Genomic DNA, 27620 nt, shown 5'->3' on the forward strand with positions numbered 1-27620 from the left:
GTTCCACCATTTACAACTAAAGTACAGCTTCGTGGACACATTCAACTGAATTCAAGCACTGTACTGTGTTTAACTGTCAAGTTAGTATAACATTTCTGAGTTAACTTTGTCAAATAAATGGACTGGTGTTAGCTCCACCTATTTTCTTTAGGGACTGTTCCTTACTTGTAATGGCAGAGGAAGTGGTGCTAAAAGTATTGATGTAGTAAAAAACCTGGACACAGTGCCGGCAATAAACCACGTTAATTCCTATAACAGCTGCTCATGAAGCCAAAAAAGAACTTTATTTCCACTGTATAAAATTGCCCAGATGCACTAGAGAATTTTATTTACTTTAATTTCACAGATACAAACAATAAATAAAGCCCCCGCAAAATAGCATTTTAAGTCTTGTGTGTGATTTATCCTGGCTTCATATGAGCAGAGGAAATCTCCGCTTGTCGCTAGGCTAATTTATACAATGCAAAATGCCATAGGCTTGTGCTAATAATGTTAGCATGTTGTATTTGTTTGGAAAACGTGTTTAGTATAAGACAGTTGTTTTGTCAGTGAACCTTGTGAGTTGTAATGGAGCTGAATTTTGTAACATTACCTTTGTTAAATGTTGCTGTTGTCCCTGGCTTCATATGAGTAGAGGAAAAGTCCGCTAGCTGCTAGGCTAATTTATACAATGTAAAACGGCATAGGCTTGTGCTAATAACATTAGCATGTTGTATTTTTATGGGGAAAATGTGTCCAGATAAAGACAAGTGTTTGTCTGTGAATGCTGCGAGTTATAGTGAAGCTGATTTGTTAACTTGTGTTTGAAATTGTCTCTATTAAGCCATGTTTAATGTGTGTTTAATGTGTGTTTTGAATCACCTAAACTTTACAGCACTTCACAGAAACCTCCTCCGCCGACTAGTGTTTTGGAGGTGTAACTGCAGAGTGACATAGAACACTGCACAAGTATAAATGCTCACAACGGCGTAGATCATGTGTAAATGCCACAAGTATAAACCTTGCTTTAGTACGGCCAAGCCATAGACTGTATAAAAAGATGGACGACATGACAGCTTCCCAAAAGTGAAGCTAAAATTTCTCGACCGCCCCCTGGTGGCTGGCTGCAGTACAGTTCATAAGGCCCGCCCTATGTTAGTTGATGGAACACAGGTCGAACGAAAAACCCAAAGTACATAGCAAATCAAGTTTTTCCCAAAGATGGTGTGTGTCATTTTTAATCACACTGCTGTTTGTTCAAGAGTTTGTTTTTCTGATAAGTTTGGTTTTAACTAGATATTTAATGCTATAAAATTACAACTGTGTGAGCCAGTTGGTGGGGTGACATTCAGTGGTGCTGTTCACAATTGGTCAGATGGGTGTATGGGCAGGAAACTTGATACCACCGAAATCAGACTCTGGCTCAGAATGAACAAGATGGCAGGGGCCGTATCTGAGATATTTTAGCTTCACTTCTGTACAGTAGGGGTAATTGCAGATGCGTCGTCCATCTTTATATACAGTCTGTGGGCCGAGTGGCCAACTGTCAATTTGGCTCTTCGCTAACTTGAATGGGGATAAAGTAATTTAATGTTGTGACTCTTTCAGACTTCCCAAATGATATTGGATTGAATGGATTAAATGTTGACTGTGGTGCAAGTAAATAAGTACAACAGATGATGAACAGTTTCAACAATATGTCTCAGTCCTTCCACATTCAGTCAGTCAACTACTCACTGTCATTACATTTTTCCATACACTTCCACTCTTTTGCAGCAATGCTGACCACATCAAACTAAAGTGGAGGCTATTGAAGAAGCAGTTTAAGTTATCTGCGCCTCACAGTTGACATATCTTAAGTTTCGACCGTACTGTATCTGCAGGGTTCCACCTAACGTGTTTTAAAATATAAGTCTGACACAGATTATTTTGTTTTGAAGCTGGCAATATCTTTCAGTGCAATATGTTACAATTAACATCCCACCCATTGTAACTTTTGACTTCCACCACTTCTCAGTGCAATTGTAGAAGAAAGATAAGTTCTATAAAACAACAATAACTGATTATTTGTAGCAGGGATGTTCAAGTTGTTAGAATAAAACACACAAATAATTCATCTCAAGCAGTTTTAATAACATTCAGCCCAAACTCCCCTCGCACTGAAAACAACAGCATACTCCTTTCTTTGAAATGTATTTTGAATTCATTTTGTAGATCAATAATTAACTATTTTATTATGCAATTGGCCAACTTTCAGTGTCCTGTTATTAAACCATGCGCGATAGAAGCATCTAGTAACCTAATAAACTCATAAACTGTCAGTCAGCCAGTTTAATAGGGACGTTATCGACAGATAAGTCCGCACTGGTGGTACCATGTCGCCCTCTGCTGATTTACTTCCGTATTGGCGTAACTGATAGAATAAAGCGCGCTCTGATTGGTTGATTCGCCTTTCTCTTTAGGTATGCTGCGTTCTAATGCTGTTGGAAATATGAAAACTTCTACATGAACGCACTTCAAACAGTCAAAAAAACGGGAAATGCAGACCGGAAGTCCCTTATTTAATATTAGTGGTGAGTTAGCAGAGTCTTGAAGTGAATATCTTAAAACATTTGTCAATATTTGACAGATTAAGATTTACTTTTATTATTTTTGCGCTTTTCTTTGTATTTTTTTATGTCATTAATTGACGTGCATGCTCATGGATGTTTTTTGTTACATACTTCACTTCGCTGAAATCTAATCTATGGCGTCCACGTCAGCGCGAGAAATGAGAGTGTACAAACATATTCGCAATTTCCCACCACCCAAGCCGGAGCTTACTGGGGACACCTGAAGGCAGCATCGGTATCTATCAGTCTACTTCCCCTCCAGCATCCCCACACGACACAGGGCTCACAGGCGACAGCAGCATTGTGTATGTTTGTGTGTGAGTGGGGGGATCACCAGACACCATGACCATCAGGAACACCCTGCGGGATCATGGGCAGAGGTACCGACCTCGGATGGCTTGTCTCAAGAAGGTAGGTTATCCTTGTGCATCAGGGATGATGATGATGATCACAGCCCTGCTCAGGCTTGTAGACTACACCTGTAGACGCACCTATAGATAGGTCACTTATGTGGCTGCTCCAACGCAATACCTGGGCTGTAGTGGTCTGCTTTATCCTCACAAACCCTGGATGTACAGGCATTTGCTCTTATAAACTGCAGCCTGTGTATGTAAGAGATCCTCAGTGGTGGGTTTCCGGATGCTTTTAGTGTGTACATTTATCTAGATTAGATAATTTTGAAAAGCAGCAAAGCTCACAGGTGCTATTTGGATTGCAGAATACTTTGAGGAGATGCAAAAACGAAAAAAGAAAAGAAATGTGAAATGTTTAAATTATGCATGCAAATCTGGATTTCTGATCAGAATTAGTGCTGAAAAATAACATTTCATAAGAGCCAAGCGTTCAGAAATACAGAAGGATGACAAGACGTCAAAACAAACACGCTATCTTGGGTTCAGTGTCTGTCACACTAAATGTGAGACTGTGTTTTATTGCAACCTTTTCACAGTGATAAGGTCATTCAGTTTAATAAGCATTAAGCCTGGATCAGTATCTTCCATCTACAACAAGCAGACGCTGCAGAGAAGTTAATCCAGGCGCTGTGTGCTGGTCAACAACAGCCCGGTGCTGTGGACAGAGTCAGGCTCCATTCTTTTCTCCACTGCTGGATATTTATCACCGTGAAGTAAATAAAAAATGCGCAGGAAATAATTAAGGTAGAGCTCTTTAATTAGCAAAAATGTTCCTATTGTACCCTAATGCAGCGCTCACAGTGCCCTGCTCTCCAGGGGGAACCCTCACAGATAAGTCATTTTCCAGGACAACTTTGTGTTTTGGTCCATGAAAGCCCACTTTGGTCGGGCTCAGCCTGGAGGCTTATAGCCTCTCCAGGATGACTTCAAAGCACAAAGCCACTTCAAACAGGCCCGCGAGTCATCGCACACACTCTCACACTCTCTCCCTCTCACACACACTTTCACACAAACTGAATTAACGTACTGCATGATTTCTTGCTTTCAGTTCACCCACACCTGTGGGATCAGTGAGAGCTGCAGCATTAGATGATATGATAAGTGAAAAAAAAAAAAGAAACCTGTTTAGAGGGCAGTGACTCACCGCAAAACCTCCCACACAAGCCAAATAAAAGCCATGACATCAGGGCATGAAATAAACCTCTTATGTCACCTCTCCCCTCTGTAAATGCAGCATTTAAGGTCCAGTGTGAATGATTCAGGAGGATATATTGGCAGCAATGGAATATGATATAATAATATAATGTGTTTTCTTTAGTGTATAATCACCTGAAAATAAGAATCATTTTGTTTTCCTTACCTTGGAATGAGCCATTTACTCTCACCAGCCACTTTATTAGGTACACCTTGCTAATACCAGGTTGGACCCCTTTTTTAATTCTTGGTGGCACAGATTCAACAAGGTGCTGGAAACACTCCTCAGAGATTTTGCTCCATATTGACATGATGACATCACACAGTTGCTGCAGATTTGTCGGCTGCACATCCATGATGAGAATCTCCCGTTCCACCACATCCCAAAGGTGCTCTATTGGACTGAGATCTGGTGACTGTGGAGGCCATTGGAGTACAGTGAACTCATTGTCATGTTTGAACTTTAGCAGGTCGTCTTGACCATGTCTACATGTCTAAATACACTGAGTTGCTGCCATGTGATTGACTGATTAGCTATTTGCTTTAATGACCAGTTGAACAGGTGTGCCTAATAAAGTGGCCATCTATCTATCTATCTACATAGGGAGAGGGTCCTTGTTGAGGGAGAATTTAATGTTGTGCTGCCATGTTTCTACAGAAGTCCAGAAGCGACCAACCAAATGGTTGGTATTTCTCAAAGAATGTGAAGTATCCTTGACATTGGAACAGTCCTTGGGCGGGATTCGATGACGTAGCATCCTGGAAATTCAGCCATTTAAGGATCCTTCCTTGATTTTGAGAAACACCCACTGGCTCTAGATAGGGCCAGTCCATGTTTGCAACCTCTTCATGACGAGCGATGACAAGCAGCGTCACATAAACGCAAACTGTTTTTTTAGGGTGGAACTGCTTTCTTCAGTGTTTTTACTGGTTTAAATCACTGGATCCGTTTAGTAGCGACAGCATCTGTCAATGTTGCTCACCTTTTTTCTCTGGTAACTTAAGATCCAGAAGTTTAGGAGTTTTCCACCAGGAGCCAAATTATCTGCAGCTGTCTCTTCCATTCCAGAAACAACCAAACTAGATGATTTAAACTTGTAAAAACACTGAATAAAGCAGTTTCACATTACAAAATCTGTGTCAGTGTTTTGTTTGTCCATTCTGGGCTACTGTAGAAACAGGACTGTGGACATGGTGGTCTCCATAAACAAGGACCCACTCTCTATGTAGATATTAACTGCTGATTCTAAAGGGGGTTGTGCTAATAACGTTAGCATGTTGTCTTTGTTTGGAAAACGTGTTTAGTATAAGACAGTTGTTTTGTCAGTGAACCTTGTGAGCTGTAATGGAGCCAAATTATGTAGCGTTACCTTTGTTAAATGTTGCTGTTGTCCCTGGTTTTATATGAGAAGTGGAAAAAGTCCACTAGCCCGTTAGGTTAATTTATACAATGCAAAATGCCATAGGCTTGTGCTAAAAACATTAGCATGTTGTATTTGTGGGGAAAATGTGTCCAGATAAAGACAAGTGTTTGTGAATGCTGCGAGTTATAGTGAAGCTGATTTGTGTACTTGTGTTTGAAACTGTCTCTATTAAGCCATGTTTAATGTGTGTTTAATGTGTGTTTTGAATCAACTAAACTTTACAGCACTTCACAGAAACCTCGCCACCGACTGCTGTTTTGTGTAACTGGACTTTAACCACAGATGACATAATGTGCTGCCCTGATTTTCCCTCCATAACAGCTGCCCCCAAGCGACTGGTTGGCATGGTGACCTGCTGCCTCTGACCCCTCACAATCAGTTGTCATGGTAACCTCTTCTCACCCCCTCATAATATTCCTCTGCAGGCGGAGAAGGTGCTGCTGGAGATGCAGGACCCCAAAACAGGAGTGAAGTCACAGCCTCAGAGACTGGTTATCACAACAATACCACACGCTATCACAGGTAGAGAGAGAGCACACACACACACACACACACACACTGCACATATACAGTACAGTACACACTTGATGTTATTCAGCAGCTGTTTGACTGATTGCTCCTGCATAGTCTCACTGGAGGATACCAGAGCTGCGGGCGCAAACTGGAGAGCTACAGATTTAATCTCCATGACAACCCCCGCGGTCTCCGAGTCAGGGAGCGGGAAAAAAGTAGGAGGTGAAGGAGGAGGAGGAGGATGATGATTGAGTGTGCGAGAGGAAAAGAGCAAGTAACAGAGACAGGAACAAGAGAAAAACAGAGCGCTAGTGAGGAGGTGGAGGAGAAAGGAAACCTCGGCTGTTACGTCACTGTTGAGCTTTTGAATCCAGGCAGGTTAAATCAGCTGAATGAAGGAAACCAAGCAAACATGGAGACTGCTGCTGCTGCTCTCCTTTTTAATCTCTCTTTAATTTCTGTATCTCCTCTCCTCTTTCTCCCCTCCTTTCTTTTCCTCCTCTCTTTCCCTCTTCTCTCATTTCCTTTCCTGTTCACTCTTTTCCTCCCCTTTATTCCCTGTCTCCTGTCCTCTATTTTCTCCTTTCCTTTCCTTTATTTCCTTTCGTTTAATTTTCTGTCCTTTTCTGTCCTCTCTCCTCTTATCTCTCCTCATTCCTTTCCTCCTCTCCTTTTCCTTTCTTTCCTGTCCCTCTCTTCTTTTCTCCCTCCACCTCCTTCACTTTCATCCTCCCTTCATTCCTTTCCACCATTAATTTCTTGTCTTTCCTCTCCCTTTATCTCGTCTTCTTTCCTTTCCTTTCCTTTCCTTTCCTTTCCTTTCTCCTGTCCTTTCTTGTCTCTGCTCACCTCTCTCCCCTCCTTACCTTTCCTCCTCTCTTCTTTCCTTTCTTTTCCATTCCTCTCCCCTCCTTTCCTGTCTCTCCACTACTCATTTCTCTCCTCCTTACTGTTCCTCCTCGTCTTCCTCTCCCTCTCCTTTATCTCTTCTTCTTTCCTTTCCTTTCCTTTCCTTTCCTTTCCATCCTTTCCTTTCCTTTCCTTTCCTTTCCTGTCTCTCCCCTCCTCTTATCTCTTCCCATTTTCTTCCTCTCCTCTCCTCTCCTCTTCTCTCTTTGCTCTCTTGTCCTTCCCATTCCTCTCCTTCCCTTTCCTCTCCTTTCCCTACTCATCCTGTTTCCTTTCCATTCCTTTCTTTTCCTCTCTCCTCCGTCTCTTTCTTCCATTTTTATCTCTCCTCTCTTCCTGTCTTCCCTACTTTCCTTTCCCCCTCACCTCAACTCATCTCTCCTTTTCCTTCTCTTCTCGTTTCCTTTTCTATGTTATGTTTTCCCCATCTTTCCTTTCCTTTCCTTTCCTCATCTCTTCTCATTTGTAAAACTGATGGTGAGCATTTAAAATATTTTGTCATCATTTCCATCTTCCCTCCTCAGGTGAAGACATCATCGCGTGGTTAGTGGACAGATTTAAAATAGACACACAAGGTGAGCGATGAGCTGAAGCTGTTATATATACATATATGTGTACATGAAACACAGCCTCAGTCAGCTTTTCCTTTAACTCCTGCTCGTCTCTGTCTGTCGTCCTCAGAGGCAAGGAGTCTGGGCTCTATGCTGGTGGCGTTAGGATACGTCTACCCTCTACAAGACCACAAACGCTTACTGCTCAAACCAGATGCGTCTCTCTACCGCTTCCAGGTGAACACACCACATTTTAAGATGTTTAATGAGTCTGTTGTTCTGTTCCTTGACAATAAAACTTCTGCCTTTTGTCCTCTCCAGACACCGTACTTCTGGCCCACACAGCAGTGGCCTGTTGAGGATACAGATTACGGTGAGTGTAACTAAAGTTGTGCGTGTTATCACAGGTGCTGTTACCAACACTCACACTTTCTGTTTCGTCACTGAAGCAATCTACCTGGCGAAAAGAAACATCCGTAAGAAAGGTGTCCTGGAGCTGCACGAGCAGGTGAGACCGAGAGTGAGCGGAGAGTGAGCCACTTTGTCTGCTGGCATTTACTGAGGTGTTATTTAACGTCCTCAGGAGCAGTATAACCGTCTTCACAAGTGGATGAATCATAAATGGGACTTCATAGTGATGCAAGCTAAAGAGCAGTACAGGTAGGAGTGTGAGACACTCAGAGGCATCACTCAGGTTTAAGATCAAGGCAGCGTTATGATGCTCCGGGGTGTGTGTGTGATTCTCAGGGCTGCGAAGGAGAGGAAGAAACCGGACCGTGTGGTGTTTGACTGCCAGGAGAGAGCGTACTGGGTGGTTCACAGACCTCCGGTGAGAGCACACACACACACACACACACACACAGGATACAGCTTCATGTAGATACCAGTGGATTGCCAGCAGACAGAGACGTCTGAAAATAAATTGCACTCCACCTAATTACTTCCCAGGGTATCTCATTAGCTCTACCCATGATGCCTCATTACCATTACATGTCCAGTCAGAGGGAAAGGGCACCGCTGATTAATATTTCACACTGCGTAGGAGAAGGTGGTGCAGAGGTTTGCAACTTGTTCTTGCGACATTGTGAGTTTCACTCTGTTTCATGAGGCCGTGTCACTGACCAGACTCGCTGCTCCCCAGACCTCCAGAGTCCCCGACAGACCCAGGGTCACTGTGTGTTGTTTTGCTTTGCGGTACTTTAATCGCCCTCTGAGGCAAATATCAACAGACAAGCTCAGGGCCGTCTTGGAGGTCCTGCTTTGTTACATCATCTGGAGGACCAGATGTTTATTGTTTCAGGTCAAACTGTGTTAATATGTTGCTAGTCTGAGTGGGCGGAAGTTCGCTGCATAGATCAGCCTCTCATTGGGTGGAACGAGCCACCCGCTGAAGTCCCGCCCTACCACCTCCGGTTGTGTAGCAGTTTTCAACCGTTTTCAACACATCCTTTACTAACTTTTGCAGTGTTTGATCTTGCGGGGATGTAGCCATTTTTCTGCCATGGTTCACGTCCTGTAGGTGATATTTTTGTGGGCGTGTTACACCAAAACCTGTTTCCCCCCGGCAATATTTTTGCAAGCGCACCGTTGCTGTGGCACCACCCAGAACGATTGTGATTGGTTGAAAGAAATACAAGCAGCCGGGGTGTTTTTTTCTCCAATCTCAAAGTGAGAGTCGGCCCAGCCAGACCTTTCTTTTCTTGAGAAAGGTCTGGTGAGCGAGACTAATATGTCGCATATTCCTTAATTATCTCAAACTGATTGACCCACAGGAAACTCGCAGCCTGTCGCTCAGCCAGTTCTTGTTGGTTTCCACTTCTGTAGGCAATTAATTGATCCATTCATTTTCTGTAACCGCTTATCCTGTAAGGGGTTGCGGGGTTGCTGGAAACCCAGCTGTGATTGGGTGAAAGGCGGGGTACACCCTGGACAGGTCACCAGACTATCACATAGAGACAAACAACCATTCATGCTCACATTCACACCTACAGACAATTTAGAGTCTTTGGACTGTGGGAGGAAGCCGGAGTACCCAGAGAAAACCCACACTCAGTACGTTAACATGCACGCAGTAGTCGAGCTAAGCTCATAGCTCGGCTAATCAGTTCGTCTGACTCCACCTCGATAGGCGGTGCTGTGTCCTTTTTAATATAGTGCGTATTGAACTACTTCCGGTTGACCCAAAGAGGAAGCTAACGACGAATGAAGATGGCGGAGATGGATGTATTTGCCTCGTCTGTCCAGAAGTGCGTCTTGTTCTTCTTGGTCGCCATGATGTTTGTTTGTTTGTTTGTTTTTACGGGAGTTACTGCGCTGCTGTATACTGAACTGCTGCTACGTCATCTTCTTCTTCTTCTGTGTGAAAGCCCGCGAAAGAAAAAGTGGTGCATGTGCAGAACGCCGTGTCCGACTCCAGTCGGACTAAGTGGATACATGCAGCAATAGTTTGATTTTCAATTGAATTTATCTAAGTGTGTTAGTCGAATATTTCAGTCGGACTAAGCTGTTTACATGCATTTAAAAGTCCGGTTTCAGTTGGACTAAGCCAATAATTTGATTTTCTCAGGCTGCATGTAAACATACTGACTGACACAGGGAGGACATGCAAATTCTGCACAGAAGAGCTCCCCAACCAAACCAGGAACCCTCTTGCTGTGAGGCGACAATGCTAACCACTGCACCACTGTGCCGACCAAATTGATTAGTTGTCTACTGCTGGGTTCCAAAAGTTGAACTCGGCTTATCTCAAGGCGCAGCCATGAAGTCCTAAAAAATAGGCACTCGGGAACGTGTGCATGCTGTGACAGCGTTGCTTTGGCGTTTGAGAATGCCTGCCACATTTCCGCATTGAAAACAATGAATTTGAGCAAGCAAAACACAGGGCATGTGTACAACCCTAACTGTTGTTGAACGCCGACCAGCAAAAGTTCAAGACAACAAGTGACAGTTACTAAAAACATAGTGTAACAATTATGTAAGTAGAGAACAGTCATATTATCAGTGAGCTGACTCAGATGTGTTTATACAGCAACATCTTTATTAAGTGTGCTAACTTCAAGCAAACTGGTCAAACCAGACCAATTAAACTCTATATGTGTGAGACAGTCTGCATAAAGGTCAGGTGGTGAGGGTGGTGAATGGGTCAAACACAGGACTTTCACCCAGGAGACCATGTAAAACCAATGCTTCTGTCCAACCTTGATCTTTCCTAATCACATCGTTTTGGCGCCTAAACCTAAGGAAAGTGAAACCTAACAAACTGGTAGCAACTAGGGGTGGGTGATATGGCCCTAGAATAATATCACGATATTATGCATATGTCTCACTTGTTTTCCCAGCTGACAGTTACATACTGCAACACACTCATCCTTTTATAGTCACAGTCAGCTTTGAATCTCAGATAATATTATAATCCAGGGACAGAATCATCCTGATGGTAAATGTGGTTCAAGTCAAAACATGTCAGCTGGAGACAAACGAATTACCTTAAGTTGTATCTGTAAAGTCAAACAGTAGATTCACAAAATCACATTTTACGTGTGTCTGTGCTCTTGATGTCTCAGATGGTCGGGATTCAGGAGCAGTGTGACACATTAGCAGCCTGTGATTAGCATCATCAAACGGCCATCTGCTTTAATTAATGAGTCCTCTGGTAAACACATTGTGAAAGTGTTTTTTGTTGTCATCGTGTTTGTGTGTGTGTGTGTGTGTGTGTGTGTAGCCGGGGACAGTGAGCGCTATGGACTATGGACTGGATCGACTAACAGATCCCAACGCAGACGAGGTAACAGGTGAGTCTGTGTGTGACCTGTATGAAGATAATTCCTGCCGATCAGCTTATATTCAGTAAGAGGCTTTAATGCATGGAGCCAGGTGTGGTATAAAGGATACCTGATGCTTGTCTGTCTTTTCCTTTCCCTCTCTGCTGATTTAATCATTAATCTTGTACTAAAATGAACTTGTCTGTCTCTCTTTCTTTTCCTCTCTTCTGCAGATATTTCCCATGGCTGTCCTTTTGTATTTGGACCTTTAAACTGGTTACGAACACCTATTTGCACACAACCCCTATATTTGTACTTGACAAACAGTAATGCATTCCCTAAGTTCTGTCATAACCTTGGCCATCACAACTAAATGCTTAATCCTTAATATAGCCTGGACCTAATCTGAATTCTGACCGTAAAGGGAAACTCAACTGCTTCTACACATCAAAGTCTGGTTACAGGTCTTAGGAAGTACTACAGCATCCCTGGGCGTCTTAATATTTCTTTAGGCCCCAGGGGCTAGGGATGAACAACAGTAACTCAGAGTGAGCTTCAGATTCTGTATACAATATTAGTAGCTCAACAAAATAAAATCTAACACAAATTACACATTTAAACTGCTCCTAAATACAAAAAAATGTCCCCTGGGATCTATATATATAAATCAACAGGTGATTTCCTTCTTTTAGTAAAATCCGAAATGTTTTTTTTCCACGTGGACCTTTATGTTCTGCCATTTAGTCGACTAATCGATGACTAATCAACTATTAAAATAATCAGTGACTATTTTAGTAGTCGACTAATCAGTTTTAGCCATTTTTCATAGAAAAGTACTGTAAAAGTACCCCAAATACTCTTATTATGTACAAATATTGGCAGCTTTACACACTCTCCCATAACAGTGAAGTAAAACCCTTTGGCGTGAGTACAAAACAAGACACTAGATGACATAATTTGGGGGTTTGGGAGAGACAGACCGACATTTTCAACATATTAACACATTTTTCAATACAACGATTAGTCAACTAATCGAAGAAATAAATAAGAAATAATCGTTAGTTGCAGCCCTACTCAACAGAATCACATGAGCACTCACAGGTGTACTAAATATACATGGGTCATGTGACTAATGTCAGTCTACGGTGGTTAGTGTTTATGATTTTACCTGAGATGTTCCTGCGGCTGGCCAGCACCTGGTCCTTGAGACTGACTGTGCAGTGGGAGTTCTGTTTACTTAACTTATGTGTAACTTTAGGCCTTAATAAAATGTTAAAGAATGAGTTATATAAAAAAATCACCCCCCATACAGCTGTCATAAATGTGTAAATTAGCTATAAAGACCAAAACCTTTTTAGTACCATGCTGTAAACATGTTTATTTCTGCTGTAAAGCTGGGCATTTTAACATGGGAGTCTGTGGGGATTGACTCGCTTCTGGAGCCAGCCTCAAGTGGCCATTAGAGGAACTGCAGTTCTTGGGTTTGATTTTCAGCCCCAGAGGTTGCTGACTGGTCCGACCTCAATGCTTCATCATGACAAGTGCTGGCCAACCACAGCACAGCAGGGCGAGGTGAAACACTCTTGAGGAAAAAAATAGGCACACAAATGTCTGACTGAACCATCAGTGGTCGAGTTGCACTGTGGGTTGTGTAAGCATCAAGTTCACCAAGGAAAAAAGAAAATATCTGTAGTTCTGCAGCGTCAGTTTTGATCCTTTGTTTCAACTTCCCATCATGAATCCGATAATATCGAGTACTCGTTTAAGCCTCAAACAGTTAGGATTGACCAAAATTTCCTTGCTTGTTGGGTCCAAACCTCACAGTGGTCCTTAAAAAAAGAACAAGAGCATGAACACAGAAACACCAAGAGCACAACATCCCTCTGTGTCTGCGTCAGAACCAGGAATACTTTATTGATCCCCGGGGAAATTAGGTCACATTACAGCTGCTCTTATAAGCACAGAGAAACTATTAGAGAAAATAAGAAGTATATAAAAAATATTTGCATTATGTTACCATATATAATACATGATAAAAATACAGAAAATATAAATATAAGAAATATGTAAAAATATGTGCAATTTATAACAGCAGTGTAGATAAAAAATAAAAATGCTGTCTTAAATATAAATGTGAGAACAGTATACATAAGAATGTAGGTCAGAGTATATAGATTTTTTTTGTGATATGACATAAAATCTGTAATTTTTTTTCCCACAGGCCAAAACACCCGACTTCTACGACAGAATCGTGAGTGAGATATATTTTTTTTCCAACATTTTTCCCCTCGTCCTGTTTGATCTAAACCAACAGCTGTGTTAACCATTAGTGATCCACAGAGACAGATCTGTTTCCCTGACATCTTCATAGCTGTCATGTCTCTTCCGCCTCCCTGCAGATGATCTTCACGCAGCAGTCCATCATGAGGCCCCGAGTGAAGTCATCTGTGTCCATTGGCGCGTAAGATTGTCCATCATATTCCCAGTCTGCTTCTATCGGTGACAAACCAGTCACTGTCGTTTGGTTTCATCATATAGTGTATGTCTCGAAATAACATCTCCACTGAGGGACGTTCACATGTAGGACAGGTGAAAGTCATGCACAGGAGATATAGATATGGTAACTGAAGGTGCAGTGACTTGTGAAGAGAATGCATACCTCCTCCAATTTACGACATGCAGCAGGGGACTGTAGGTTGGAATCGAACCCACAGCCACTTTGGCAAGGTCAAAGCCTTTGAACATGGGATGCCTCCTCTACCAGGTGAGCTAATGGGCGCTCCCATGTTTTAGTGTTTAACTGAATATTGGAGACAACCATTTCTTTAATTGGTCCAGTATTGAAAGAGAGCGCTGCAGCGGTGGAATAGGCTGCAATGTGATCCATCCATCCATTTTCACCTGCTTTGCTGTGACCAGGTCGCGGGGGCAGCAGGCCAAGCAAAGCACCCCAGACGTCCCTCTCCCCAGCAACACCTTCCAGCTCCTCCTGGAGGAGCCCAAGGCGTTCCCAAGCCAGATGAGATATGTAATTCCTCCAGCGTGTTCTGAGTCTCCCCGGGGCCTCCTACCAGTGGGACATGCCAAGAACACTTCTAACAGGAGACGCCCAGGAGGATCCTGATCAGATGCCCGAACCACCTCAACTGACCCCTTTCAACGCAAAGGAGCAGCGACTCTACTCTGAGCTCCCTCCGGACGTCCGAGCCCCTTACCCTATCTCTAAGGCTGAGCCTAGACACCCTACGGAAGAAACTCATTTTGGCCGCTTGTATCTGCGATCTCATTCTTTTGGTCACTACTCAGAGCTCATGACCATAGGTGAGGGTCGGGATGTAGATGGACCAGTAAATTGAAAGCTTTGCCTTCTGGCTCAGCTCCGTCTTTAGCACGACAGTCCAGCGCAGCGCCCACATCACTGCACAAGCCGCACCAAACCGCCGATCCATGTCACGCTCCATTCTACCCTCACTCGTGAACAAGACCCCCAGATACTTGAACTCCCTCTCTTGAGGCCGTAACTCTCCCAACCCAAAATATAATCCCGACCGGCAATTGTTCAGCATCAGTTTAGTATGTCCACTAAAAGTGCTTGTTTTCAGAATGTTATTTTATATGCTGACAACATTGTTTGTTTGTAACTGGCCCAGTTGTTTTGGTGCGCACACAAGTGTGATTGCTGTGTTCACACCTGGCTAAACGAACTGCACTTAAGGGACAAACAAACCTAGAGTTCAATTGAACCAAAAACAACAGTGCAGGTGTGAAACCACCCTTAGACACAAAAATATGGTAAAATGGGGTCCAGGTTGAAAAACATCAAATTTACTCTGTAAGCCATGGGTCAGAAAATACGTGATACTTTTTGTGCTGTCAGTCCAGGAGTTATTGACGGAATTTCTTTGCTTTCGCCAAGTCAAAGAGATTGTTGATGTCTTTGTATTTTGATGCAGAAAGTTCCCTTTAATTTTCTGCTAAATTTGAATAGAATATGCCAAGAACATTTTAAGATATCCTATATCTGGTCACTAATTTATGAAGTGACTCTTGTGCATGAAACATCACTTTGGCTAACATTTACTGGTGTAATAAACACAACTGCTAACTCCTTTTGTAAGGAAAAAAATATTGATTATTAATTATTAAATTATTTCTCCTTGTTCTACAGATTGGTGAAGTACTGCTCCACCTATCACAGTCACGACCCTTTCCTCTCCAAGTGTCTTCCCAGCAACCCCTGGCTCACTGATGATGTCACGTACTGGACCTTGAACATGCCCAGGTGAGTCAGCAGTGGACGACACAAAATCTGTACTGTATTCAGAGAGTAATTTAAAATAAATCATGTATCAATATGTTCATTTTATTTGTGTGTGCGTGACAGTGTGGAAATACCAACGAAGATGCGTGTGGAGAGGTGGACGTTTAGCTTCTCAGAGCTGCTCTCTGACCCTCGAGGACGAGACGATTTCAGACTCTTCCTGAAGAAAGAATTCAGCGGTATGATGGTCTTTATTTTAATCGGCTTAAAAATAAGTGCAACACCACTGATTACAGAAGTATTGTTGTTGCAGAATTGCTGTTCTGCAGATTTATTTTTGGTCATACATGTTAATTGTTTTCAGCCATTAGAAGAGGCTAAGAATAGTTTTCTAATATTTTCTATTCTGATCCATCTTAGGTGAGAACCTGGCGTTCTGGGAGGGTTGTGAAGATCTGAAGTGGGGCGAAGCTGCGACTATGAGAGAGAAAGCAGAGCATATATACAAGTAATGTCCTCATTTATTCTCTATGTGAAGACAATGTTGTTTTATATTACTGTAAACTGAATATCTTTGTGTTTTGGACTGCTGCTCAGACAAAACAAGACATTTTGGAAGTTGAGATGAACCGGTATTATAGCAATGAGATATTTGTAGTGTAGTTAAAAGTACAGAATTTTCCTCTGAAATGTGTTTTAGTGGCAGGAAAAGATCATTAATGAGTAAAGTACAAGTACCTCAGTTTGTTCACCCCAAAAATCAAAAATACATATTCTTCCTCTTACCTGTAGTGCTGTTTATCAGTTTAGATTGTTTTGGTGTGAGTTGCCGAATGTTGGAGATATCGGCTGTAGAGATGTCTGCCTTCGCTCCAATATAATGGAACTAGATGGCACTCAGCTTGTGGTGCTCAAAGCGCCAAAATAATACATTTGAAAAACAGCAATGTCTCTTAACAGAAATCAGGACCCAGTTACTCAAGATAATCCACAGACCCTGTTGTGAGCAGTTTCATGTCGGAACTATTTTCTTTCTATTAAACTACACCCACCAACCTTATTATCGTGCAGAAGGAAGCGTGCATCTACTGCTAGCTCACCTAGCACCACTGAACTAGCTAACACTACAGCTCAACCAAGGTGGACGCCATTAATATTTACATCTGGTGCTGTCAGACAGACCTTGGGGCGGCTAAGGCTCAGAGGTAGAGCGGGTCGTCCACCAATCAGAAGATCGGCAGTTCAATGCCCGGCTCCTCCAGTCTGCATGTCGAAACATCAGTGTGTGAATGCTTACTGAATAGAACGTGGCACCATTCATGGTAGCCTCAGCTAGCAGTATGTGAATGGGTGAATGTGACGTAGTGTAAAAGCCGTGTGGTAGTTGGAAGACCAAAAAAGCGCTGTACAAGTGCAGCCCATTTACCTTGTTGTGAGCAGTTTCATGCAGGAACAACACCCACCAACTGCACCACCAGGAGGAAGTGTGCATCTACTGACAGCTCACCTAGCACCACAGAGCTAGCTAACGTTATAGCTCAGCTAAGGGCGCCTTACAGCTCACATCTTGCACTGTCACGAGCCTCTCACTTCCCTCTGGGCGTTGGTGCAGTAGGCGGGTGTAGTTCGGAAGAAGGAAAATAGTTCCTACATGAAACTGCTCACAACAGTCACATTCACCCATTCACACAATGGTGGCACTGAACAGTGTCATCTGCTGCTCAGCAAGCGTGCATCTACTCATTGACAAGAGGTTTGTACTAGTGACAGCGTGAGATGTAAACATCATTGGCGTCCGCCTTGGTTGAGCGGTAATGTCAGCTAGCTTAGTGGTGCTGGGTGAGCTAGTAGTAGATCCACACTTCCTTCTGCGCAATAATAAGGTTGGTGGGTGTAGTGTGGTAGAAAGAAAATAGGTCCTACATGAAACTGCTCACAACAAGGTCTGTGGATTATCTTGAGTAACAGGGTCATGATTCCTGGAAAGAGACATTGATGTTGAGTTTTTCAAAGGCACTTTTTTGGCGCTTTGAGCTCCACAAGCTGAGTGCCATCTAGTTCCATTATACTGGAGAGAAGGCAGACATCTCTACGGCCGATATCTCCAACACTCAGTGACTCACACCGAAACAAATTAGACTGATAAACAGCACTACAGGTAAGAGGAAAAATTTCTGTTCTTGTTTTTTTGGGGTGCATTTTCCCTTTAAATGCAGGAGATGTACTTAGTTGTATTCCACCACTGGTGCTAGTCTTACAGCATTTTGTCTGTCTTTCAGGACCTTCCTGGCACGTGGTGCACCGCGGTGGATCAACATCGACGGAAAGACGATGGAAATCACAGTGAAAGGCCTGAAACACCCACACAGATACGTCCTGGACGCTGCCCAAACTCACATCTACATGCTCATGAAGAAGGTCAGTAAACACACCAGTGTGTGGGTTTTCAAGACAAGCTAACGGATGTGTTGTAGTTCCCTCAACCTTGTGCTCACCATCACCAAACACTGATTCATGAGGAGTTTGTGTGTTTGCAGGACTCGTACGGCCGGTACCAGAAATCTCCCGTGTTTAAGGAGACGATGAAGAAGGCCATCTGTCCTGAGGAGCACAATTTCACGTATGTGGCAACTTTTGATTCACATGTTTTTGTATTTAATTAAAGGAGCTTTTTTACATTTTGAACTTTAATCTGCTGCTTTAATTAGAGGATAAACTTTATTCCTCAACCAGCCTGATAAAGAACAAATGTATCAAATGAGGAAAAGAAAGCATCGACTCATCGCTGCAGAGGATGACTTAGGGGTGACATTGGCCTGAAAAACCAAAGTTTATATCTCTCATCTCTCTGGCTGATATTAGCGGCCCTGTAGCTCCCTTAAACGACCACATCCATCATTCTCCAAAACTTAATTTTCACCTTGTCTTTCCCTCCCTCCTCTTCTCTTTTCTCATTTTCATCTCTCTCCCTCCTTTCCTCACCATCTCTCTTTTCTCTCCCTCCCAGTGATGCCCAGTTGGAGCAGAATGCAAAGAAGAGACGGCCCAGTCTCAGTCCCATCATCCTCCGGCAGATGGAGCAGGAGCAGAAGGCCAAGATGGCCGCCAACGTTGACATCACACAGGTCATGAGCAAACTCAGCAAGCAGGGCAAGGAGGCGCCCCCTCCTCCTCCTCCTAAGAAATAAACGCAAACACATAATGTTCAATTATTTTATTGAATAATTTATTTGAATCATTTAAGTAGACACTGCAGGTTATTTCATAATGATAATGTTTACATTTTAATGCCATTTTACGTTAAGTTTAAAGCTGCTTTAATTAATATTTCTATGATAACAATTGATCAAATGACCTTGTCATCTTGTTGTGATGAACTTAGAAATTATCACCCTGCTGAAGTTCTCCTAAACTTTAGGGAGCTTTGAAGCATCTATTGGCTCATTTTGGTTTTACTTTCACTGCATGTTTATACTTGTGCGTCAGCTCAATGCAGAGCCTACGCTGTTGTGAGCATTTATACTTGTGCAGTGGTGTGTCTGTCACTCTGCAGTTACACCTCCAAAACACTAGTCAGCGGCGAGGTTTCTGTGAAGTGCTGTAAAGTTTAGTTGATTCAAAACACACATTAAACACACATTAAACATGGCTTAATAGAGACAGTTTCAAACACAAGTACACAAATCAGCTTCACTATAACTCACAGCATTCACAGACAAACACTTGTCTTTATCTGGACACATTTTCCCCACAAATACAACATGCTAACGTTATTAGCACAAGCCTATGGCATTTAACATTGTATAAATTAGCCAAGCAGCTAGCAGATGTCTCTCTTCTCATATGAAGCCAGGGACAACAGCAACATTTAACCAGAGGTGGGTAGAGTAGCCAAATATTGTACTCAAGTAAGAGTACTGATACTTTAGAACAATATTACTCAAGTAAAAGTAAAAAGTAGTCATCCAAATAATTACTTGAGTAAGAGTAAAAGAGTATTTGGTGAAAAAACTACTCAAGTACTGAGTAACTGTTGAGTAACGTCTGATTTATTTGTAAAATAAGAACATGAACGTAATCAATCAGTCAAAAATAATAATCTGCAAATTCATGTATTTTAAATGATACCCCTTTAACTAAAACAAAAATAAATTAAATCTTTACAAACATAACATAAATCAAGGCACAAGAAACACAAATATATTCTTATATATACTGTACACATATATATATGTGTGTGTGTGTGTAATTATGTACTCAGAGGTGGGTAGAGTAGCCAAATATTGTGTTCAAGTAAGAGTATTGTTGCTTTAAAACAATATAACTCAAGTAAAAGTAAAAAGTGTTTTGCATTAAAACTACACTGAAAAGTACAATTTATCCAAAATGTTACTCAAGTAAATGTAACTGAGTAAATGTAACTAGTTAATACCCACCTCTGCATTTAACAAAGATAATGTTACAAAATTCAGCTCCATTACAACTCACAAGGTTCAGCGACAAAACAACTGTCTAATACTAACGACATGCTAACGTTATTAGCACAAGCCTATGGTATTTTACATTGTATAAATTAGCTTAGCGATTTTTCCTCTACTCATATGAAGCCAGGGACAACAGCAACATTTAACAAACCTAACGTTACAAAATTTCGTTCCATTACAACTCACAAGGTTCACTGACAAAACAACTGTCTTATACTAAACACGTTTTCCAAACAAATGTAACATGCTAACGTTATTAGCACAAGCCTATGGAATTTTACATTGTATAAATTAGCCTAGCGACGAGCAGAGATTTCCTCTGCTCATATGAAGCCAGGATAAATCACACACAAGACTTAAAATGCTATTTTTGTGGAGGTTTTATTGTCTTCACAATTTATTGTTTCTTATCTGTGAAATTAAAGTAAATAAAAGCTTTGTTTCCACTGAGGGAAATGGTTTCAGCTTACAGAAACAGACAGGAGGTCTGTGTCGCTGCAACGTGTAGTTACATTTCTGGAGCTGCACGTCACATTATGGCATAGGCTTTACCTAAATTGTTGTTGACATCAGTATCTTTGATCAATTTATACTGAGAAATAGAGTCCAGATTGAAAAATGCTTACATTATCCTTTAAAGCCAGTGCTCAGTATGCACATTAGACAGCACAGGTATAAATAGTTAATTAATATGAGGCTATTTTAAAAGGTAAACTCACCTAAAATCAATCTAGTCCTGCACATTTGAGACTTTCTGAGTTTTTTCCACCACAAATAAAATATATTCACTGAGCAAATGCCTCACTTTAAGAGGTTAGGTGCTATGACTGGGTGAACTGAGCCTTTGAACACAAACTAAATTACTCAAATGTCTGTACACGAGTCGTGTGCAGAAGAGACGACAGGCAAAAGACAAACGGGCATGTTGAGACATCTGTTACCATCTGTTACATTTCTGTCCATACAAGCTGTAACTGTTGTCCGTCAAGTTGTTTCTCATGATGCATGTGTTGTTCTGTTCGTCTTCGCTCATACAGTGTTCTGCATTGTACTGTTTTTCTTTGTCATCACTCATAAACTAATAAAACACCCACAATTAAACCATCTCATGTTTGTCTGTCTCTCCTGAGTTCTCATTCATTCACTGTTTTCATGTAGTCTGACTGTCATGTAGCCCATTCCTTTGAGACATATAGTTCAACTATACATATGATGCTTATGGAAGCTGAAAGAGGCCATACTTGTAGTTTTTTTATTGCCGTTATCTCAAGATCACAGGTTAATTATTTGGTTCTGTCAAGGTAACAGAGCTCATTTTATCATGATAACAGGTTAATCTAAAACAAAAGGCAGATTACTTGAGACTGCGAGAACACAACATTTTTGCTTTCTCGACATCACATCATTTTCAAAAACGATGGCTCACTTGACTGCAGTGTAATTATCCTGTGATCTTGAGGACACAATCTTATTTTACTATATAATGATGAAAACTCTGGATGCGAATGAAGCAATATTACATCAATTGGCCAAAGGGGGGCGCTATAGCAACCGATTGAAATTGCAAACTTTGAATGGGCATATCTCATGCCCCGTATGTCGTAGAGACATGAAACTTTGCACAGAGATGCCTCTCCTCATGAGGAACAAATTTGCCTCAAGAACCCATAACTTCCGCTTATATAGATTTTCCGCCATTTTGAATTTTTTGAAAAACACTTCAAATCGATCTCTTCCTAGGAAGTTTGAGCGATCTGCATGAAACTGGGTGAACATAATCTAGGGACCAATATCTAAAGTTCCCTCTTGGCAAAAGTTGGAAAACTTACTAAAACTGAGCTTCTATAAGGCAATGAATATTGTGGAGGGCGTGGCTCATCACATAAAGGTGTATAACATCTCAAGGGTTTCACCCATCACCACGCAACTTTGTAGGCATATGACCACACATAATCTGAGGGGACCCCTCCATTATTGACCCCATCAAACAAAATGATATCTAGGCCTAACCGCCATATGGATTTTCACTAAACTTGGTAGATATGTAGAACAGGACGCCTCAAGGTGACTGGAGAAATTCAACTCTAATTGGCAACTGGGTGGCGCTATAACAACAGAAAAATGCTTAAAAATGGCTAAAATGCGACCGATCGCTGTGGCTCCTCCTGTGGACCAATGTCGTTGTTTTTTCTAAGTTTTGGTATGACTAAGTCATGGTATGGTATGCTGTACATAATCACGGAAACTGTCAGTGTGTCATTCTGTCTGTCCCACGTTTTTCTACTCACTGACGTGGTCAATCTATGTGAAACTGCACATAGGCATTGAGGATTGTCATAGGTAGAAGGTGACAAAGCTACCAATGGGTATGGACTAGTTTATATTAACAATATTTTCAACTTATAATTTCTCTCATTATCTCAAGATATCAGCTTTCTGTTTTCTGGAGGTCCTGGAATAATCAACATGAAAAGGTTCATTTAAATGACATATTAGGTTAATTTAATAATTTTTCGAGAAAACAAACAGCAACTTGAGATTGCGAGATAATATTTTATGAGAAAACAACATTTTTGCTTTTTTATTATCATCAGATTTTTGCAAATGTGTGATCTCAAGAAAACAGAAGTTGTTTTCAGATGATAAATGATCTTGTTTGGTTGAGAAATCGTCCTTCTGTCCTCTTGAAATCACGGAATAATCATTCCACAGTCAAGTGAGCTGTCATGTACGTAAATCCGATGATCTCAAGAAAACAAAAAGTTGTGTTCTGGTGATACATTTTTTGGTTATCTTGAGAAATTGGCCTTGTGTTTTCTCAAGGTCACTGAATAATCAAATAACAAAGCTCATTTAAACGAGATAAGGGGTTGATTTATGTCCATTTTCAAGAAAACAAATGGCAGATTAATTAAATTTACGAGATAATATTTTATGAGAGAACAACATTTTTACTGTCTCTGGCTCACTTGACTGCAGTATATTTATCCTGTGATCTTGAGGAAACAAAAGTTGTTTTCTGGTGATAAATTATCTTGTTATCTCAAGAAATCAGCTTTCTCAAGGTCACAGAATAATTGACATCACAAAGACAAGAGATCCATTTCAAGAAAACAAAAGGCAAGTGACTTAAGACTACGAGATTTATGAATTATTATGAGAAAACAACACTTGTGCTTTCTTGAGATCACCAGATTTTTGCAAACGATGGCTCAGTTTCTGCAGTATAATTATGCTGTGACCTTGAGAAAACAAAAAGTTGTTTTCTGATGATCAATTATTTGGTTATCTCAAGAAACTGGCCTTTTGTTTTATTGAGAATCCACATAAATTAACCCTCAAATAAATAAAATTTGAATAAAAACAATGCAAACATGGCCGTTCTTGGCTTCCATACACTGTAATATCAGGTTACCTATTGCTTATAATTGCTGTCTTGTTTGTATGGACGTGTTCTGAGCCTCATGGAGTTATAGTAAGTAAAACATCATGAATGAACTGTCTGCAGACGTATTTTCTCTCTCCATGCCCTCTGACTTTCTGTGTCTGTTGCCCTTTGACCTCACAGCTGTGCCGCTTCACCACCCCTGTCCCCCACCTCGCCGTCTACTCTGGCATCTCTGACTTCCCCACTGCCAATGCCTCGCCCTCTCTCCCCTTCCCGGTCCACACTCCGGCCTGCCCGTCCCCCATCAGCGTGGCCTTGGACAGCACCTCGGTGTCTGAACGGCGAGTGGAGGCCAGTGACGGAGAAGGCGAGGGGAACCCTGCTGCTCGGGCCCCCGTAGGTGGGAATGTGTCCAAATCTCGCATGGCTCTGTCGCTGCGTCGTCTGCTGAGGCGCGGCTGTACACCTGCCACCATGTTCGCCAGCTTGTCGCCCAAATGCCACTCAGCTGCCGGGACAAGTAGCCGCATTCAGCCCATCAGCCCGGATCAGCCCAGTCAGGCTCCACCAAGACGGATTGGCAAGTGAGTGGGAGACGATAACACACACAGAAACAGTCCATGCAAAACCCTACAACATGATCCTCTCACCTACTGTGCAGATACTCTAATCTGTTTACTGTACTCTGAGGGAGACACAATATTGGATGTTTTGTCGATATCCAATATGCCGATATGTAACATCGTGCATCCTTAGCGCTCTTTGAATGTGATCATTTATCAGCGCAGTCGTGTTGGCACTGTACATGTCTGCAAACCACAGATACGCTACATTTGTACATCATTACGTAGCTGATACCTGGATCAAAATACCCAGCTTTGCTGGCTAAAAAGCCGCTGGAAACACAGCCATGTTTCACCAAAAAACATTCACTTTTTGTGTCACTGTCCCGGCTAAAATGCAGCTATGTCCTGATAAAAGACAACTGTTTCTCGTGGCACAGTCCCGGTAGGAAACACACCCATTTCTCTGTAAATAACAATCGTTTTGTGTTGCATTATCATGGCAGAAACACAGGGATGCTCCAGAAAAAGACAACTGGTTTTCGTGGTACTAACCCAGCAGGAAACGCAGCAATTTCTCTGTAAAAAAAACAACAACCGCTTTTTGTGGCATTATCCTGGTAGTAACGCAATGATGTCCCAATAAAAGACAACTGGTTTTTGTGGCACTAATCCGACAGGAAACACAGTGATATCTTGGTAAAAACAACTGCTTTTCATGGACATTTTTCTGGTGGAAAAGCAGTGATGTCTCAGTAAAAAAAAAAACCCCAACAAAACAACAAAACAACACAATCACTTCTCTGTAAAAAAAACAATCACTTTATGTGCCAGTATCCTGGCAGGAAATGCCATGATGTCTTGGTAAAAGCAGCTGATTTTCATGGCACTTTTCTGGCAGAAAAACAGCAGTGTCTCTGTAAAAAACAGCTTTTCATGGCACTATCCCAGCAGGAAACACAGCCACTTCTTTGTAAAAAACCAACTGCTTTTAGTGGCATTATCCTGGCAGAAAAGCAGCGATGTCCTGATAAAAGACACCTGGTTTACATGGCAGTAACCCAGCTAGAAAAAGCCATTAAGTACTGGTAAAAAACAACCACTCTTGCTGACACTATCCCGGCAGAACGTAGTGATGTCTCGGTAAAAAACGCCCACTTTTTGTGGCACTATCTGCGATGGAAACACAGTGACGGGTTGCTTAAGAACACCCACATTTGGTAGCTAAAATGCTGCTGAAAGATGCAGCACCATCCACCCTCCCTCCCTCCTGATGATGAAGTCAGCTCATATACTACGTCACTTTAGAAATGCTGACATGATACATATGAAACACATACATGTAATTAATCCGTGGTTTGCAGAAACATACAATGCCAACATTTTCTTTTGACGACTGGGCTGTGTTTTATTTAAGTTTATATGTTAACTTGTTCAGTGACTTTCTGTTTCATTAAAATGGGGAAGTATGTATAATAGTTATTTAATGTGAATGGAAACATCCTCAAACTAAATCTGAAAGTTGGCACTTCAAGGTCATCCTCATTTTTACAATTCAAATCCAATGTTCTGGACTTTGAGTTAATTCTCTCTGCCTGCGCTGTATTTGAACAGAACATGAATATCAGACGTGTCTTATTAAATCCTCTCTGCAACACTCCACAGTTTCTTCCAGATTAAAGTGGATATCCCTCCAGAGTGCCGTATCTACCCCATAGAGTCTGAGGATGAGGAGGAGGAGAGCAGGGCTGCCTCTCGGGGAGGAGTGGGAGCCAAAGAGATCATCTGCCCCTGGGAGAGCCTCACTCCACACAACGGGACCGGCTAATCGGCTGCCTTCACACAGGTATTAAAAAAAATGGGGTTTTTAAATCTGCGTCTGTCTGAGCAGGCAGATTTTCCCATGTTCTGGCAGAGATAAAAGATCCCATACGGAGCATAAAGGGGTAAAATCTCTGTGTAAGTGTGGCCACATTCTCACCACCAGGCCGCAAACCACGACATAAATACCAAACACGACACAAACAGTCACTCTGGGACACTCTGGAGACTCTGTTTACACTGAGCATCAACCTACTGTGTCCAAGTTTAAACTCCTTAAAGGAAAACTACTGTATGTCAAGAGTGTCAAACACACGCTGCCTGTGGGCCTGAAAGGACCCAGTTTCATGTCTAATCCTCTTCTCCACTGTCCACACTCAGTGTTTTATAAAACAGTCAGTTTCTCCAAAATATGGCTGAATACATAGTTTATTCCTGCTGTTTATCACTGAGTCCCAGTTCCTCCAGTGCAGCTCATCCCTTTTAAGAAATATTTGACCAGCCACCAAAAAAAGGCTGTAAAAGTTTTTTGTATTTTATTCTTTTTTTGTTTAACTGTTCAGTGATAATTTCTTTAAAGGGAGACTTTGATATTTTTCAGCCTGGACCATATTTTCCCATATTTTTGTGTTTAACGCCACCCTTCCAGGACAGCGCCCAGAGATTTAAAGAAGGCCGGGTTCGTGCGTACATACAAGCAACAGTCAGAGACCTCCTCTTAGCGACCCGCAGTCGCAACCCTCTTGTTTTCCGCAGAGAACTCCAACACAAGCCACGAGTTTGGTTCCAGACCCAGTGCTGCATGTGGAGGTGAGCCCAGCTACATCTAGTTGGTACCACTCCACCTCCCGCACCAGCTCCCATTCCTTCCCCACCAGAGTGGTGACATTCCATGTCCCTGGAGCCAGTCTGCGCCGCCGGGGATCAGCACGCCTCGGCGCCATCAGAAACTGGGGAGGTATTAAGAGGAATATTGGATTTCTCTGTAACGCTAACTTTTTAGCACATTAACTAACATTAGCTTCGATAGCAAAACAAAATGGAGAAATCAGTTAATCACGCATTCACTCCACTTGGCGCTCTGCTGCTCCGTCTCCACAGACAGAGTGCTGAAAGTGTGCTCTGCCAGTCCAAGAGTGCGGTGCTCTGGATAAACGAACGGTACATTCAGACAGCGCTCCGAATCTACGGTCCAGTTCGTGCCAGAGTCACTCCGACACTCAGAATGAGTATTTCTGAATCCACCACTTGTATCATCTTCCTCCGTTGTCTAAAACAAGACAACAGAACTTGCTAACTAGCGCTAGCTAATGTCTGTGGAGACGTTTTGCCTCCAGCTAAGCCCCGCCCATCAAAAAACATCATACTGTTTACTAACAGTAAAAGGGTCTATAAAGCTCTGAAACCTTGACCTGTATTACAGCAATGTCTGCCCACAATCAAACTATAGCTGAGATATGGAGGTTTTTATCCGGTGTTCATCCATTCTACTTTAACGACTCCCCGGGGATCAACCACATCACTACAATGTACGCTGACAACACGTGTTGCCCAGAGTGGTGACATTGCAGCCTGTTTTGTGGCTGTTGCCAGCAGCGCTGTTGCTCAGTACTGAGTCGCTTTCATAAATTGTTTCTATTCATCAATTTGACACAAAAACATGGAACAATAGGGTTCAGGTTGAGATATACTGGTTTCCTTTAAAGTTGTGTTTGTGTCTGGCTGTTTGGTGGTGTCAGAGCTTTCA

At 42.1% G+C, this 27620-nt stretch overlaps 1 protein-coding gene across 1 annotated transcript; it reads left to right on the plus strand.

Annotated features, from left to right (window-relative positions):
- The first annotated feature begins 2800 nt into the window (after nucleotides 1-2800).
- rgs9b (regulator of G protein signaling 9b) lies at nucleotides 2801-26256 on the plus strand. The gene is made up of 19 exons (XM_033612250.2): nucleotides 2801-3002; nucleotides 6048-6144; nucleotides 7569-7619; nucleotides 7726-7832; nucleotides 7917-7968; nucleotides 8045-8103; nucleotides 8179-8255; nucleotides 8343-8424; nucleotides 11317-11379; nucleotides 13578-13607; nucleotides 13756-13817; nucleotides 15525-15638; nucleotides 15741-15856; nucleotides 16038-16125; nucleotides 17897-18035; nucleotides 18155-18237; nucleotides 18625-18742; nucleotides 23670-24073; nucleotides 25718-26256. The coding sequence occupies exons 1-19, from the start codon at nucleotides 2934-2936 to the stop codon at nucleotides 25878-25880; spliced, it is 1974 nt and encodes a 657-aa protein (XP_033468141.2). The 5' UTR covers nucleotides 2801-2933; the 3' UTR covers nucleotides 25881-26256.
- Nucleotides 26257-27620: the final 1364 nt, after the last annotated feature.

Source organism: Epinephelus lanceolatus, chromosome 21 (assembly GCF_041903045.1).
Source record: "Epinephelus lanceolatus isolate andai-2023 chromosome 21, ASM4190304v1, whole genome shotgun sequence".
NCBI classification, from domain to species: domain Eukaryota; kingdom Metazoa; phylum Chordata; class Actinopteri; order Perciformes; family Serranidae; genus Epinephelus; species Epinephelus lanceolatus.

Coding starts and splice junctions, on each gene's coding strand:
- rgs9b (XM_033612250.2), top strand. CDS start 2,934: ATGACCATCAGGAACACCCTGCGGGATCATGGGCAGAGGTACCGACCT. Junction 3,003..6,047: donor GGATGGCTTGTCTCAAGAAG/GTAGGTTATCCT, acceptor ATTCCTCTGCAG/GCGGAGAAGGTGCTGCTGGA. Junction 13,818..15,524: donor TCATCTGTGTCCATTGGCGC/GTAAGATTGTCC, acceptor CTTGTTCTACAG/ATTGGTGAAGTACTGCTCCA.